This window comes from Caenorhabditis elegans, chromosome X, assembly GCF_000002985.6.
Source record: "Caenorhabditis elegans chromosome X".
Lineage (NCBI taxonomy): Eukaryota > Metazoa > Nematoda > Chromadorea > Rhabditida > Rhabditidae > Caenorhabditis > Caenorhabditis elegans.
The window spans coordinates 6,075,132-6,088,704 of NC_003284.9; the positions used below are offsets into that span (position 1 = coordinate 6,075,132).

At 35.8% G+C, this 13,573-nt stretch overlaps 5 protein-coding genes and 1 non-coding gene across 18 annotated transcripts; 5 read left to right on the forward strand and 1 right to left on the reverse strand.

The window, feature by feature from the left end:
* Positions 1-377: 377 nt before the first annotated feature.
* On the forward strand, positions 378-6,750 carry lgc-58 (Ligand-Gated ion Channel; the record flags this gene model as incomplete). 13 transcript variants are annotated; one of them, NM_001380988.1, is made up of 15 exons in its annotated part: positions 493-530; positions 576-694; positions 2,165-2,391; positions 2,478-2,622; positions 2,677-2,811; positions 3,169-3,271; positions 3,325-3,483; positions 4,101-4,156; positions 4,404-4,436; positions 4,895-5,025; positions 5,344-5,427; positions 5,760-5,946; positions 6,037-6,139; positions 6,203-6,223; positions 6,412-6,532. In NM_001380988.1, 15 exons carry the CDS (start codon positions 493-495, stop codon positions 6,530-6,532), a joined length of 1,662 nt encoding a protein of 553 aa, NP_001368738.1. The 13 variants fall into 13 exon arrangements, with proteins under 13 accessions (NP_001024472.2, NP_001368746.1, NP_001368740.1 ...); NM_001380989.1 differs by having other exon boundaries at positions 5,344-5,388; NM_001029301.7 differs by lacking the exon at positions 6,203-6,223 and having other exon boundaries at positions 378-530; positions 6,412-6,744.
* Positions 3,479-3,626, reverse strand: C45B2.15. The gene has a single exon (NR_071226.1). It is a non-coding gene; the product is annotated as an Unclassified non-coding RNA C45B2.15 (non-coding RNA).
* Positions 6,751-7,828: 1,078 nt separating the features above from the next.
* On the forward strand, positions 7,829-8,281 carry C45B2.3 (Neuropeptide-Like Protein; the record flags this gene model as incomplete). The annotated part of the gene is made up of 2 exons (NM_076614.2): positions 7,829-7,960; positions 8,011-8,281. 2 exons carry the CDS (start codon positions 7,829-7,831, stop codon positions 8,200-8,202), a joined length of 324 nt encoding a protein of 107 aa, NP_509015.1. The 3' UTR covers positions 8,203-8,281.
* Positions 8,282-9,607: 1,326 nt separating this feature from the next.
* Positions 9,608-10,058, forward strand: C45B2.2 (Neuropeptide-Like Protein). Its single transcript, NM_076615.7, has 2 exons — positions 9,608-9,732; positions 9,782-10,058. The coding sequence occupies exons 1-2, from the start codon at positions 9,622-9,624 to the stop codon at positions 9,968-9,970; spliced, it is 300 nt and encodes a 99-aa protein (NP_509016.1). The 5' UTR covers positions 9,608-9,621; the 3' UTR covers positions 9,971-10,058.
* Positions 10,059-10,992: 934 nt separating this feature from the next.
* Positions 10,993-11,436, forward strand: spig-20 (Neuropeptide-Like Protein). The gene is made up of 2 exons (NM_076616.5): positions 10,993-11,120; positions 11,174-11,436. Exons 1-2 carry the CDS (start codon positions 11,010-11,012, stop codon positions 11,366-11,368), a joined length of 306 nt encoding a protein of 101 aa, NP_509017.1. The 5' UTR covers positions 10,993-11,009; the 3' UTR covers positions 11,369-11,436.
* Positions 11,437-12,844: 1,408 nt separating this feature from the next.
* Positions 12,845-13,281, forward strand: C45B2.8 (Transposase). Its single transcript, NM_076617.6, has 2 exons — positions 12,845-12,958; positions 13,031-13,281. Exons 1-2 carry the CDS (start codon positions 12,939-12,941, stop codon positions 13,230-13,232), a joined length of 222 nt encoding a protein of 73 aa, NP_509018.1. The 5' UTR covers positions 12,845-12,938; the 3' UTR covers positions 13,233-13,281.
* The last annotated feature ends 292 nt before the right edge of the window (positions 13,282-13,573 follow it).

Below are 13,573 nucleotides of genomic sequence, written 5' to 3' on the forward strand. Positions count from 1 at the left end.
CTTCAAGATTTAAGATCGGTGCTCTTCTATTTAGTATAGAATATGAATTTTGTGAATCTTGTTCTTTAGTTCATTCCAATATTCTTCCTTTTTCAATTTGATTTGTGGTGTTCATCAATCTTGTGCATCCAATTCCAAATGACCTTTGGGTGCCGGCAAGAAATATGTATAAGAAACCTCATTTTGAAATTCCAATCGTCTATAGCTTGAATCCATGTTTTGTTCAATTTAAAATGTCAGGTTTGCATTGTTGAATGTACTTGCACTGAACGCAACATGGCAAAAAGCTCCCTCAATTGAGAAATCTTTTTCGTGCTGCTGCTGCTACTGCGACGGCTCTGTCAACGAAGACGTCTTTGACCCGCCCCTTTTTGCTTCTATTGCTATGAAGCTCTCGCCTATCTCACTTTAATGTTTTTCGAAGTCCGACTGTGAATTCAATCTTCAGAGGGAGGCCTGACGTCAACTATAACGTCTTACCACGACGGCATTATGCTTCTTGTCTCTTCAATATTCTTATTACTGTACAGGTATTAGGTTTTTGGAAGCTTTTGCCAAATTTTCCCAACTTTCAGAAATAGTCCAAAAGTGGAAGCAAGTAGGAGCGAACCGGTGCCAATTTACCTAGATAATCTTCTCAATGCTGGAAGACAAGTATACGATAATCAATCTCCACCGGTACAGCATGATAAAGGTAAGTCCATTTAGATGTGAAAAGTCTTATACATATTCCCTGATTCCTGACTCCAAAAGTTTAAAACAATTGCTTTCCTAGAACCAGGGTGCGAACTAAAACTAAAAACTAACCAAATTACGAATTTCTAGCAATCTTATTTTCCCCCCTCCTTTTTTTTTTCTTTGAGGTTTACATACAAGTGAGATAGATGAATCCAATGATTCTTGATGCTTGCGATAGATTTTGATTCTGAATTCTGAGGTCCCAAGTTAGTAGTTTAAAATAGACGCTTTTGATGATTTGATGATAGGGCATCAGTTGTTTTTGTTCGGAAAATGGGTTCATAAGTGAATACGTGAGGTTTATATTGTGACGCATTAGATCGTATCGGTGTTCTTCGGTTTTTCGTTTTTCGGCCGAGCATTTCATTATACGCCGCACTTTTTTTTCAACTTTTCTCAATTTCATTTTTCTTCATAAGAGTCCGATGGACACTTATGCAAATATTCGAAGATACCCGGCTCTTTGAGCTGTGAGCAATAGGGTAAATTGTGCCTGCTTCCGATCTAGAGCTGTATTTGAGAAGAAGAATGTTACAAATTGTTTCATATGGTCTGCCCGTGTTAAAAAAAACAAAGTACAGCAACGAAAAAAAAAACAAGAAATTGAAAAGAGAACCTTACTCTTAGACTCAAGATCTTGAGAATAAAGTCTTGTGAACCTCCCGAACCAATCCAATTGTTCGGCTCCTTTTGAAAATGCCCGAGACGATGCTTTTGAATATCTGTCTCGGGGAAATAATTCACGATATTTGAACGGCCAGTTAGTAGTTTCTGGATTGTGGGACTACTGAAAATGTTTGTTTCAGGAATGATTATTGGATTGAAGAATTCCACAGTTTTTTCTTGCCATTTTGCTAAATATACGCTGCGCTATTCCGTAAAATAGTAACACACTTTCAGAATAGAGTGTAGTAAGTGGGGAAATTACTTAAAACTACTCCTTTAATTTTGAATTAACGAAATATTGCAGTAAAACTTTTCTACAAAACTTTTTAATTTAAAGTTAGATGTTTTGAAAATTCAACAACAATCACTATTTTTGGAGTCGGCAACACAATTTTTACTAGCTGTATATTCTAAATTTGCTTTGAATATTTGTATCTTACTTAAATCATCTTAAATCATGCAGGAATGCTTAAAATGTTTAATTTTCAGACATTTTGGTGCCCTTGACTAAAAATTTGAAAAACTTCAATCCCAAAATTGTTATAAAGTGTTTTGTTATAATATTTATTCATGTTTTATTATACAGTTTTTTGGGTCAAGTACTCCAAATTTAAAGCTCAGTTACAGTTCAAAGCTTCGGAAACTTTTTGAGAACTTTGCTCTCTTCCGCCCACAATCCTAGAAAACATAGGAAATCCAAAATCTATTTCCCCAACAAATAATTACACCCTGACACGTCTAAATCAACTACAAGTTTCAGAGGAAGTGACCGTCGTCGAATTGGCAATGTACATTGAAGGAATGTCATCGTTTCGAACACAAACTATGGATTTCCAGCTTGATGTGTATTTCCAGCAATTCTGGAGGGATCCACGACTGGCACACAATGAGACTCGACGTGTCCTTGTGAAAGATAAAGCGGTTCTACACAAGATGTGGAAACCCGATGTTTACTTCGCGAATGCACGAATCGCCGAATTTCATGAGGTGGGTCCAAACACCAACACACTCCTCGATTTTCTGTCTAGATTCCGATTCTCAATTATACTCCAATTGTCTCATGTTTTTTGTAGGTCACCCAACCGAACTTCCTGGTATGGATACAGCCGGATGGTTCTATTCTTTATGATACCCGAATCTCGATGGTTGTAGTGTGTACTTTGAACCTGGAAAAGTGGCCTCTGGATTCACAACGGTGTCACTTGCGCATTCTGAGCTGTGAGCTAGAGCATGATGCATAATCAGTTTGACGTCATCTTTTCTTTCTTCCAGATGCCTACACAACAGAGCAGCTGGTCATCAAATGGAAAGAGGACGAGCCAATCACCAGAAATCCGAATATTGCAATGTCTGACATGCATATAGTCGATTTGTACCCGGGCCTTTGTGACGGAAATTACTCTACTGGTTAGTCTGCAGGAGGTGGCAAAAAAACTATTCAAAATAACAATCCGAAAAAAAATTTAAAAATCTCCACTTGGAGGCCCGGTGTGAATAGGTAATAATGCGTGACTAACCAAGTTTTGAAAAGAAGCTTGACCGCCGTACGTTGTCGTTTTTTTGTTGTAACAAAACACGTCGTCAAAACTCCCGAGGTTTTGAAAAAGGGAAGTTAGCACGAGAAATACGCAAGCAAGCAAAAAATGTGCATGTGCCAATTTTGATGGGAGTCGGAAGCAGGAATCAAAGAAAATCAAAAAAGCGGCCCAATTATAAAGAGCAGAGAGTACGCATGTAACTTCCTTGCTTAAATCTACTTTACAGGAACATGGAGTTGTGTGACAGCTGAGTTTTTTGTCAAGCGAGAAATCACACATCATGTAATGCAATCATATGTGCCAACTACATTAATTGTGGTTATCTCATGGTGAACATTCAGCTAGAAAACGGCGATTTTTTTGAAGCTGAAAAATGTTTTAGGTTCAGCTTCTGGCTCGACGTAGAGGCTGTTCCAGCGAGAGTATCACTTGCTATCACTACACTCTTAACATTATCAACGCAAGCAAACGCAGCGAGAATGGCACTTCCTGAAGTCAGTTACATGAAGGCCATCGACGTCTGGATGGGCGCTTGCATGATGTGAGTTCTCTGTTTCGAATTCTGAGTTCTGGCGGCGTACCGCAAACACCCACGGGTACGTGTCAAAAAAGATCAACGAGTCAAAACACATACTTGAGACAAAAGACGGCGGGTGACACGAGACACGGAAAAGGCGTGGATAACCTGATTTCTAGAGAATCGGAATAAAAAAGAAGAAAAGAAGAGCAATACGTATAAAGATAGACAATAGGAAGAGTGTTAAACTAGGTTTCAGTAGTTATAGGAATTGTTTGACAATAATCATTCTTGTAATGAATTACTCGCAATAAACATGCGATTGTGTGAATTTTTGATTCATGGGATTACGGTTTTGGGGAAATCGTAGAAATGCCTGCGTTCAGCAGTTTTAGAGGGTCCCGCAGGGACACACATCATTATGAATATCGGTTCATTGGGACCATTTTGAACTTGTTTTAACAGCAACCCACAAGCCGCACTCTTTTTTTAAGCAACAAGTTTCGGAAATTTGGAACTTATCAAAAGATCACAGATTGTATATTTTGAAAATAAACAACAAAAAAAACGTCTGAGCTTTCAAAAAAAAAACGCGCGCTTCTTTTCTATGAAACTTACTGAATTTAATGTAACATTTCCAGGTTTGTGTTTGGAGTCATGATCGAGTTCACAATTGTCAACTATGCACAAAGACAAGGTAATTCTAATCGCATCCCCATAACTCCCACTCAGTCGTGGGGCAATCGGTGTATAACATTATAATGCGCACAACTTGTGGTAGTTCCATTTACACAAGTACTGCTAGAACCTCACACCACAAATTTAATTTTGAATGATTAATTATTATGGGTATATCTGATTTTGTACGATGCGGAAAACCACATAAATCTCCGATTTGAGAGGTTATGGAGAGTTTACTAATGATTTGAAATAGTGATATCTAGGACGCAAATGGCACCGCACTGACGCAGAAATTGGTAGGTGTTCCGAACGTTTAATTGTGCAAGATTGCACTATTGGCACTGAGCAAGAGAAATGTTGTAGCTTTATTATCTCTTCTTCCATCACACAACTCGTCACCAATATTTTTTAGTTTTAGAGTTTTGTACTCATATTGTGCCGTACAATTTTTGTTAGCTTAATACATATTATTTACTAAACCAGTTATGTTTATTAATATTTTAAAGGTTATGTTTTAGAATATTCGCATCTTGCTCCTAACATTACCCTAAATGTGCATGTATGCCTTTTTTACGGAACGATTTTAACTTCTACCTTTGTTTGTGATGAACATTTGCATTCTTATGTTATTAACATTTTCGAATGTTGGCTTTGGGATTATGAAATGGATGTTTTCCTTCTTTTTCATTTGAGATCCCACGTAGGAAATGTGAATGAAATACACATTAAAACCTCAGGAACCTACGATTTTCAGTTATGGCTTCGTCATTGGAATCCGTTAAAAGCGGGAATGCAGAGAAAAAGCCATCAAGGGGAGATTTAGGTGCACATGCCAGACACCTATTTCTCAGACTTCGAACAAACGAACGTCAACATTTGGTGGAGGTAATTTAATTTTTATACCAGTTAAATCGAGTGCTCAGCCTACTTAACACCGTTTTCTGTTCTAGAATCACGTTTCATCAAACAAAATCATTTTCAAAAAAAAACATTATTTTTTCACGTGTGAATTTGATAATCACGCCCATCTGATTCTTAAAAAAAAAATTTTAATCAGCTTTTTAAAATAACTTATTGCTGTTCAAATTCAGTTTTTAGATAAAATCGAAACGTTTTAGGTATTTGAAAATAAAAAATAATTTGATTTTTGAAAATACTGATTACACTAATGAAATTGATTTGCCACCACACCATGTTTTATAGGATCCACCTGAACAAATAGCAATGAATGACACGGCTTATGATACGGTCAGTCAAGCGTACAGTAACAGCTTCTCTGACGAAGAGGTACGCTTTCATGCAACTCTTCCTTCAGAACCCCCCCCCCCCCTCCCCCCCTAATAATTTGGGACGTGTTTTATGGTTTTCCCTAATACCATCCCCAATTTTCCCTTTCTGCATGAATTTGATACTGATGTCTCAATCTTTACTTTCTCTCTTTGAAGTTTAAAAGAAAAACAAAAACCTAACCAGTTTGATGTAAATTGAATTGATTTGATTGGCATGAACTATCCGAAACTGTAAAAAAAAGGGGTTTTTTTTACTTCTAAACGCATGATAAAATGAATGACGTTCTTATTCTTCCGCAGATGAAATCAAGTAATGATTTTTTCTTCTAGGCTGCTCCAGTTGTACAACCACCACAAAATGAAGACGCTGAGGCCCAAGAAGAAGTTTGGGCAGAACAAAAAGAAACGAATTTAAGCGAAGTATGGAAGGAAAGCGATCCCGCTGAACGTCTTGCACACTGGAATGAAAAAGAGAATGATGCGAGTTCCCCGTTAATGGGAAATGGAAGAGCTCATGGTAATTGAGAAAACTTAAATAAAAAACTGAAACTTCATTATAGAAAATTGCAATTGTTTTGCATATGGGTCTTACAAGTTTATTTTACAGTGAGATATGGCGCCGCAGAAAAGATGAAAAACCGAAAATGCAATGATAGCAGCAGGAAAAAGGAGAAATGGAGCTCCGCTATCAAACAAATTCAGAAACACAAGTTTGTATTGTTTTTACTTTGAAATCGATATATTTCCCCAGTGTTAACTAATCACATTTACAGAAGGAATGGTTCCGTATTTGGGTAACTAACTTATTTGCCTTATACCTGTTTCAATTTTACCCCAAAGTTTATTTATTCAATTTTCTTTTTTTTCCCGGATTGCAGTTTATAAAAATTCCTGCTTATAATTTTTGTTTCAAATTTTTTGAAAGTTTACCGCCACACCCCTTATAGCTAAGTTTATATTTAACATAATGTTTGATTTTCAGAAAAATTGCCGGTAGGAATCGAGCGAAGAAAATCGACCAAACAAGTCGATGGATTTTTCCATTAACGTTTATAATTTTTAATCTGACCTATTGGATTTATTATCTTTATTGGAAAGAGTAGAAACCACTATTCAACAATTTTTAACCTTTTATCCAAATTGTATGAAAAAATCGATGTTTTTTTTTCGTCAAACAATATCTCAAATCCACGAGTTTTTTTTCCAATTTTTCTTTGATGTAATTTTGATATCACCAAACCAAGTGTATAATTTTTCATATTTCACATCCCATTGTTTCTGTGTTTTTATTGATTATCCCAATAAACTATTCCATCTTTCATCTTTCAAAACGGAAACTCAAAACTGTGACCAGGAAGAAACCCTAAAAGAATAACAGAAAAAAAAGAAGATGTTATCATTAGTTGGAACTGATCATTTCGTTATCTTTTTTTCTCGTTGTGTCTTCTGGTGAGGCAGAAATTGATAAGTTCAAAAAAGAATACAAAGACAAATAGCAACGAAGATCATCAATTCGTATGAACTTTGAATAAGGTCGTGATTTTTTGATACAATACTGTGTAGAAATAGTACAGTCTCTCTACAGTCTAAGATGTGATGTACGGGAAATCTGAATTGCATCAGAAGGTCAAGATAGATCAGTTTCAATTCAATAAATCAGCAGGGGATATTCTTAGAAATAATATTTAGGCTAACTGGGCAGGATCTCAGATAACGTGAAAGAAAAACTTAACGAAAAAACGACAAGAGATTTTGTTGAGAACTTTGCAATTTACTACTGAAATCTTTGAAAAATTTGTAGTCGAATGATCATACAATATTGTAGTTAAAGAAAGATCCATGTTACAAGCGTTATGCATTGCGGATGCGGGAGTCAGGTACAACTTTTCTCGTGGTTCTCCCATCGAGCCACTGAGCAGTTTAGCAGGAGAATGTGGCCAATCATGTTTTTGTTTGACTAACGAAAGGACGCTAGGACTTAAAGATCACAACTCACACTGAAAACCGTGCTTCCACTCTGTGGCATATTAGTATTAAAAAAAAACTATTGTTTTGGCACAAGCTTAGACATTCCATCTACTCGCTACTCATAAAATTAAACAAACTACGAGCTTTGGTATTTTGTTTTCCGATATAAAAAAAAAGATTAAAAAATATAAAATAGGAGCTTACTCATGAACAAGTTATGAAACAGTTCCGTAAACTGAAACATATGGTAACATATCGAACAACTTGATCTGTCTTCTAACGACTTTGTGATATTTCGTGATCGAAAGATCACTATCAAAAACACCACGAAGTCACCATGCAAAGATCGCTTCCAATAGGGCGAAGTCATGGTTTTTCTTACTGTGCGACAGGCCGCCTGGGGTACTATAAAAGATTTGGTAATTCCGTGAATGTCATCAAACGATCATTTCTTCGTTATGAACACTTTCGGACTTCTTCTGGCTCTAGCCGTCCTCTTCGCTTCTGTTGAAGCTGCAAACCGTTACGGTTGGCCAGACTCGTACGAGAGATTCCTTGAGAGAGTAAGCTAATCAATTTGTCTTTGATCTTTTCTTATCTCAAACTTTTCCAGCAAGGAGTCTGGGACTTTAAGAAACACGAAGTGAAATCTTCCTACAGAACACGCAAGAGCTACGAACGTGACCTCAAGGACCTTTTCGATGACTGGAAGAAACAAACTAGATGGGGACAAAAGGACTACAGATCCAACAAATACCAAGCACCAAAGAGTGGATTCGGACGTTACGGGTTCCCAGGAAAGTAAACGGTTTTACTTTTTGCAATTAACTTGAACTTTGTTTTTATTTTTATTTTTGTCTAGTAATAAAAAGTTTCGATTTAAACACCTATTTGTAAAAGCACATGTTAGATCTGAAAAGTTTAAACACGAAAAATAAAAAATAAAACTCATTTCCTAGCTGACTAAAATTGAAAATTTCGGCAATGAGCTTTTCAAAGATTGATAATCAAGAGTTATACTTTTGTTTGATGATGCAATTGAGATAAGATAATAATTTTTATCCTTAATGCATAAAAATATATTGAAAAGCGACTACATATTTTATCTTGTATTTCAATCACCGTGGTATTAAATTTTAATTTCAACTATCTACCTGTGGGCTTGAACAATAAATAAATAACTATGCAAAGAAACCTATATAGAATATTAGAAAATAGGCCCGACCGGTCTTTGCGTTTTTCATTAAACAATTTGCTTGTACTTCTTGAAATTTTGTTGAAGATTGCTTTGCATTTCCAGTTATATGGCTCTGAACAAGACAATGAACCCACAGGTGATAGGCAACGTTTAATTAAATGAAAATGCAAAATTTTAATTTATCAAGTTGAATTAAAATACCAAATAATTAATAAACTATTTTTTTACTTCATTTTTTTTTAAACTTTTACTCGAGTTGAACTCTCTCAGGGTTCGTCTCGTTTTACTTGTTTATTTCTCTTCTTTTAGTTAAATAAACTCAAATTCAATATGTAAATAAACTGTCGAAAATAAATGTTAGGGCTTAACTTGATAATCACGGGAAAGAGTATGTTAATGGTAAAGTGATCCTTTTAAACCGTAAAATAGTTTCGGGGTCAATTGTGGGAAAAAATATACATGGGAAATAACGAAAACGAACTTTTTAAGATTTCTCAGATTTCCCATGAAACCTTTAGAGTTTTCATCATTATTTTCAGCAATGTTTTTCAGTTTTTTCATTAAATTACTTTCACTGATTAATACTGAAATGTAGTAGGAAACTAAATCACTGCGTTGAAATTAAATATTCATTGGTGGATTCATCAATACCGTGCTTTAAGAGCAACAACTCAGCAGCCACGTAGTCTACAAATTTAACTGTTTAGTCATCTGAACCTCAGATGATTCACAGAAAACGTAATGGTTCTGAACCTGAACTATCTGAAATATTGTATTTCAAATGATGTTATTTCCGTTTTAATTCATCTAATCAGCCTGACACCTCACAATCGTGATACTTTGTAAAAACGTAACACCACATCTAGCAACCGATGCAATGATGATAAAGAGATTGACGAAATGCAACGTAGGAGACAACAGAGGTCAGTGATTCAACGTATAAACTGGACCGCACATATAGAGGCGTACCTGAGAAAAACAGTATAAATAAAGAAAATTTGGCAAGAAATTCATCATTCGACTACAATGAACTCTTTGGCAATTATTTTGGCTTTCGCCATGCTTTTGGCAACCGTCGCTGCTGGACCAGGAAACCGTTACGGATGGCCAAGCTCTTACGAGAGATTCCTTGAGAGAGTGAGTAAATTATTGTTTTAAAATAAAGTTTTAAATAAGTAATTTACAGCAAGGAGTTTGGGACTTCAACAGACACGAAGCCCGTGCTGATTACAGAGGACGCAAGAACTACGAGCGTGACCTCCGTGATCTTTTCGACGACTGGAAGAGACAAACCCAATGGGGAGGAAAGGGATACAGATCCAACAGATTCCAACAACCAACTGGAGGAAATAGCCGTTACGGATTCAAGGGATAAACACAAATTTTGGCGTTTTTTGTTAATAATTCTATCGTTTTTGTCTTAGTTTTACAAAATCTCAAATAAAATTCGTAATTTTTTGTAATTATGGTAACTGCAAAGTGAACATTTATAAGGATTGCAAAATGTTTTTGAATTTCAAAAATGGACTTATTAACAAAACTTAACGTTTCAAACAATGAGTAAATTCACAGCAGTCTTTCACTGAAGTAAAGATCAGATAAAAAACTTTTGTTTTCATGCGAGATATATCAATACAGATGTTATCAAAAAGATAGAAGGTTCACAGAGGGTTTTTACTACGTGGCCTAAAAAAACCAGAACTCGGCCACGATTTATCTTCAATTGTTCACCTCAGATTTTACTAAAACTTGCCGAAAACAATCTTATGAGAGATCGTTCTGGGGAGGCGATTTTCGAAAAAGACCATGTTTTCATTTTTCGAGTACTTCTATTCAAAGCGACAATAATCAAAACCTGAAACAATTATTTCCAGGCTTCTACACAATTTTCTCACGTTCAGCTATTATCTGAGTTTGATTGTTGAACTTTATTCTTAATTTAATAATGAGGAACATACTTCCTTTGCCTTGGAATAATATTATGAAGTAGTTAATATAATAGAATATTATAGTTTATCACCGTTTGCAGTGGCACAAAATACAACCACAAAAACGTTTTTAAAAAATCTTCCAAAAAATCATCTAGTTGGTGAGCACAAATTATTCAATCACAAATATAAATTTTGGATTTTGAAATAGTATTACTAAATTGTTCATTTGAACCTGATCTATTCGCTATCAGTTCACTTCCCGAAACGCAATCTTTGTTTGGTGGCGTTCTGATTTGTCAGAAAACTGTTACAATCGAGATTGTGTTTCCCGGGTAACCGAGAATTCGATGAAAAAAATAGATGAACGAAGCGGCCGATAGTTCAAAAACACAATGTGAAAATTAGACATTAAATTTAAGAGGCGTAGCTTTAAAAGGAGTATAAATAGTGAAGGAATCAATGGTCAGGACATCATCAGTCAAGATGAACTTTACTGCCGTTTTCCTGGCGTTTGCCATGCTTTTAGCAACTGTCACTGCCGGACCTGGAAACCGTTATGGATGGCCAAGTTCTTATGAGAGATTCCTTGAAAAGGTTTGTCATACTTATTTTTGTTGAAAAATCTCTAAAAGCAAAATTATTTTCAGCAAGGTGTGTGGGATTATAACCGACACGAGGTTCGTTCTGATTATGGACGTCGTGGAAACTACGAGCGTAATCTCAACGATTTGTACGATGACTGGAAGAAACAAACTCGTTGGGGACAAAATGACTACAGATCAAACCGATTCCAGCAACCATCTGCAGGGTACGGACGATACGGATTCCCAGGAGGAAAGTAATTGTTAAAAAGTATTTCTTTTATAATTTGACTAGTTTGTTTTTCCTTCAATAAATGTCACATTGCATTTTTACCAGAAACATCGAAATTTTCAATTTTTCAATACATGTTTTCACAAGTTCACAAGGTCTGAAAAAATAATCATGACAGAAAAAGTTTGTCACTTTTGTCAAATTCTGGAAATCAGTTTTGTTATTAGATCCACAAGAGCACATCATGAATATTTGCGGTAAATTTCGAGAAATGGAACTCTCTCAAAAATATGGAAACTTCCTAGATGTTGAACAGACTTGAAGCCTGACGGTGTAAATGAAGACATTTCAATGCTGACTGGACTCCGATTCTGTGTACTCTAAAGCAAAAATTGGCATTTTTGATTGGATGGTTCTTCATTTTTGCAGAACTGAGCTAAAAACTTAACTTGTATGTTTTTGGAAGCTTCACAAAAGTGCCACTATCCTTGATTTTTTTTGCATTTTTTATTGAAAGCCATGCTTTTGGAGATTGTTTCTCCATGATCTCGACGGAATGTTTAAAATGGAAGCCAAAACAAATTACTTCAACGAATTTGAAGCGGCCTGGTAATACTTCAAAAGTTTTGGAGCAGGAAAAGTGCATCTTGTGCTGTTCAGAAATCGAAACTTTGAATTTGAGAAAATGACACTAGTTTGACTTTCAAACTACCGTCTCATAAGCTCTAATCACGAAGTTTCAAAGCTTGACAACAAAAAAATTTTACTGATGAAATTTAGGAGATCAGTTCAGTTCAGTGTCAAATATGAATGCACACATGACAGGAAAAGAAACATCATATAAATCGGAGGACATTGAAATGTTCTGTGACTATTCCAGCAGAAGTGACAGCAGCGAATGCGATCTGAGCATCAGTAAACTAAACAGTAACTCGAGCAAAATAAACGTAATGCAAATCCTTTTTTGGTGCACCAACAGTTCGGGGAGTCACCCGATCCTTTTATCCACAGGTGATCGACAATTTCGAACAAAAGGGCAATCTTGTTGTAATTTTGGTTGGTACTGAAATTTAACAAAGAAATTTCCAAAATCGGCAACAATGTTGATGAGTGGAACGGTAGTTGGCACGTGAAGGATGTTTCTGTGCACTAATATAGCTCTGCTCAAATACACTACATACAATACGACTAGGTCACTGAAATAGTCAATCACGGTAGAAGACTACAGTGATTTTTTTCTACAAAATAAAGTATCGATGATCGTTTGACCTTTGAAGCAATTTGAGTCTCATCTTTTTGAAATGACATCATTTTTAGCTTCCGCTTATTCGGTGATTTCATGGTTTCTTACATTGTTCTCCCTATTGGATGAAGAACGTTTCTTATCAAATACAAGGAAATTGGCGGAACTATGTGTCACAACAAAAAAAAACAGTTTCAAAAATTTTGTGTAAAAATTAAACAACATAAAAGAAGCGGTTTTTGTGATCAGATCATCATCAGTTAAGATGAACTCATCTGCTAGTTTCCTTGCCTTTGCAATGCTGTTAGCTACTGCTTTCGCTGAACCTGGAAACCGTTACGGATAGCCAAGTTCTTATGAGAGATTCCTTGAAAAGGTTTGTTAACTGCATTTTCTTGATCAGAAGCATTTGTTAGCCAGAATTTTAAACTCAAAATAAATATTGCAGAAAGGCGTGTGGGATTACAACCGCAACGAGGTACGTTCCGATTATGGACGCCGTGGGAATTACGAGCGCAATCTCAATGACCTGTGTGCTGACTGGAGACGTCAAACTCATTGGGGACAAACGACTACAGATCCAACAGATTCCAACAACCAACTGGTGGATACGGACGTTACGGTTTCCCAGGAGGGAAATAAATTTTTGATTGTGATTATAATTTTTCAGTCAGTAATAAATCGATCATCAATTTTATGTTTGGAGTTGTGTATATTTGTAACAAACTGTTCAAATAGTTATTTAAGTTTTTGACTGTTTTGCAAAAGTAGTCTATGTCTTGCTACGACTCATTAGGTTTTTTAATGACATGTACTGGAAACAATCTGCATAGGAAGCCAAAAAGTATTCTCAGAACAAAATTTTCAATACCAATATTTGTGAGCTTTTGTCTATCGGCAGTAGTTGCTGGAAAGTACTTTGCGCGCCTGCAACAAAACATTTCAGAACGCCGAATGGCTTGTAGCATTGCGTGAACTAATTTTTTCAAAA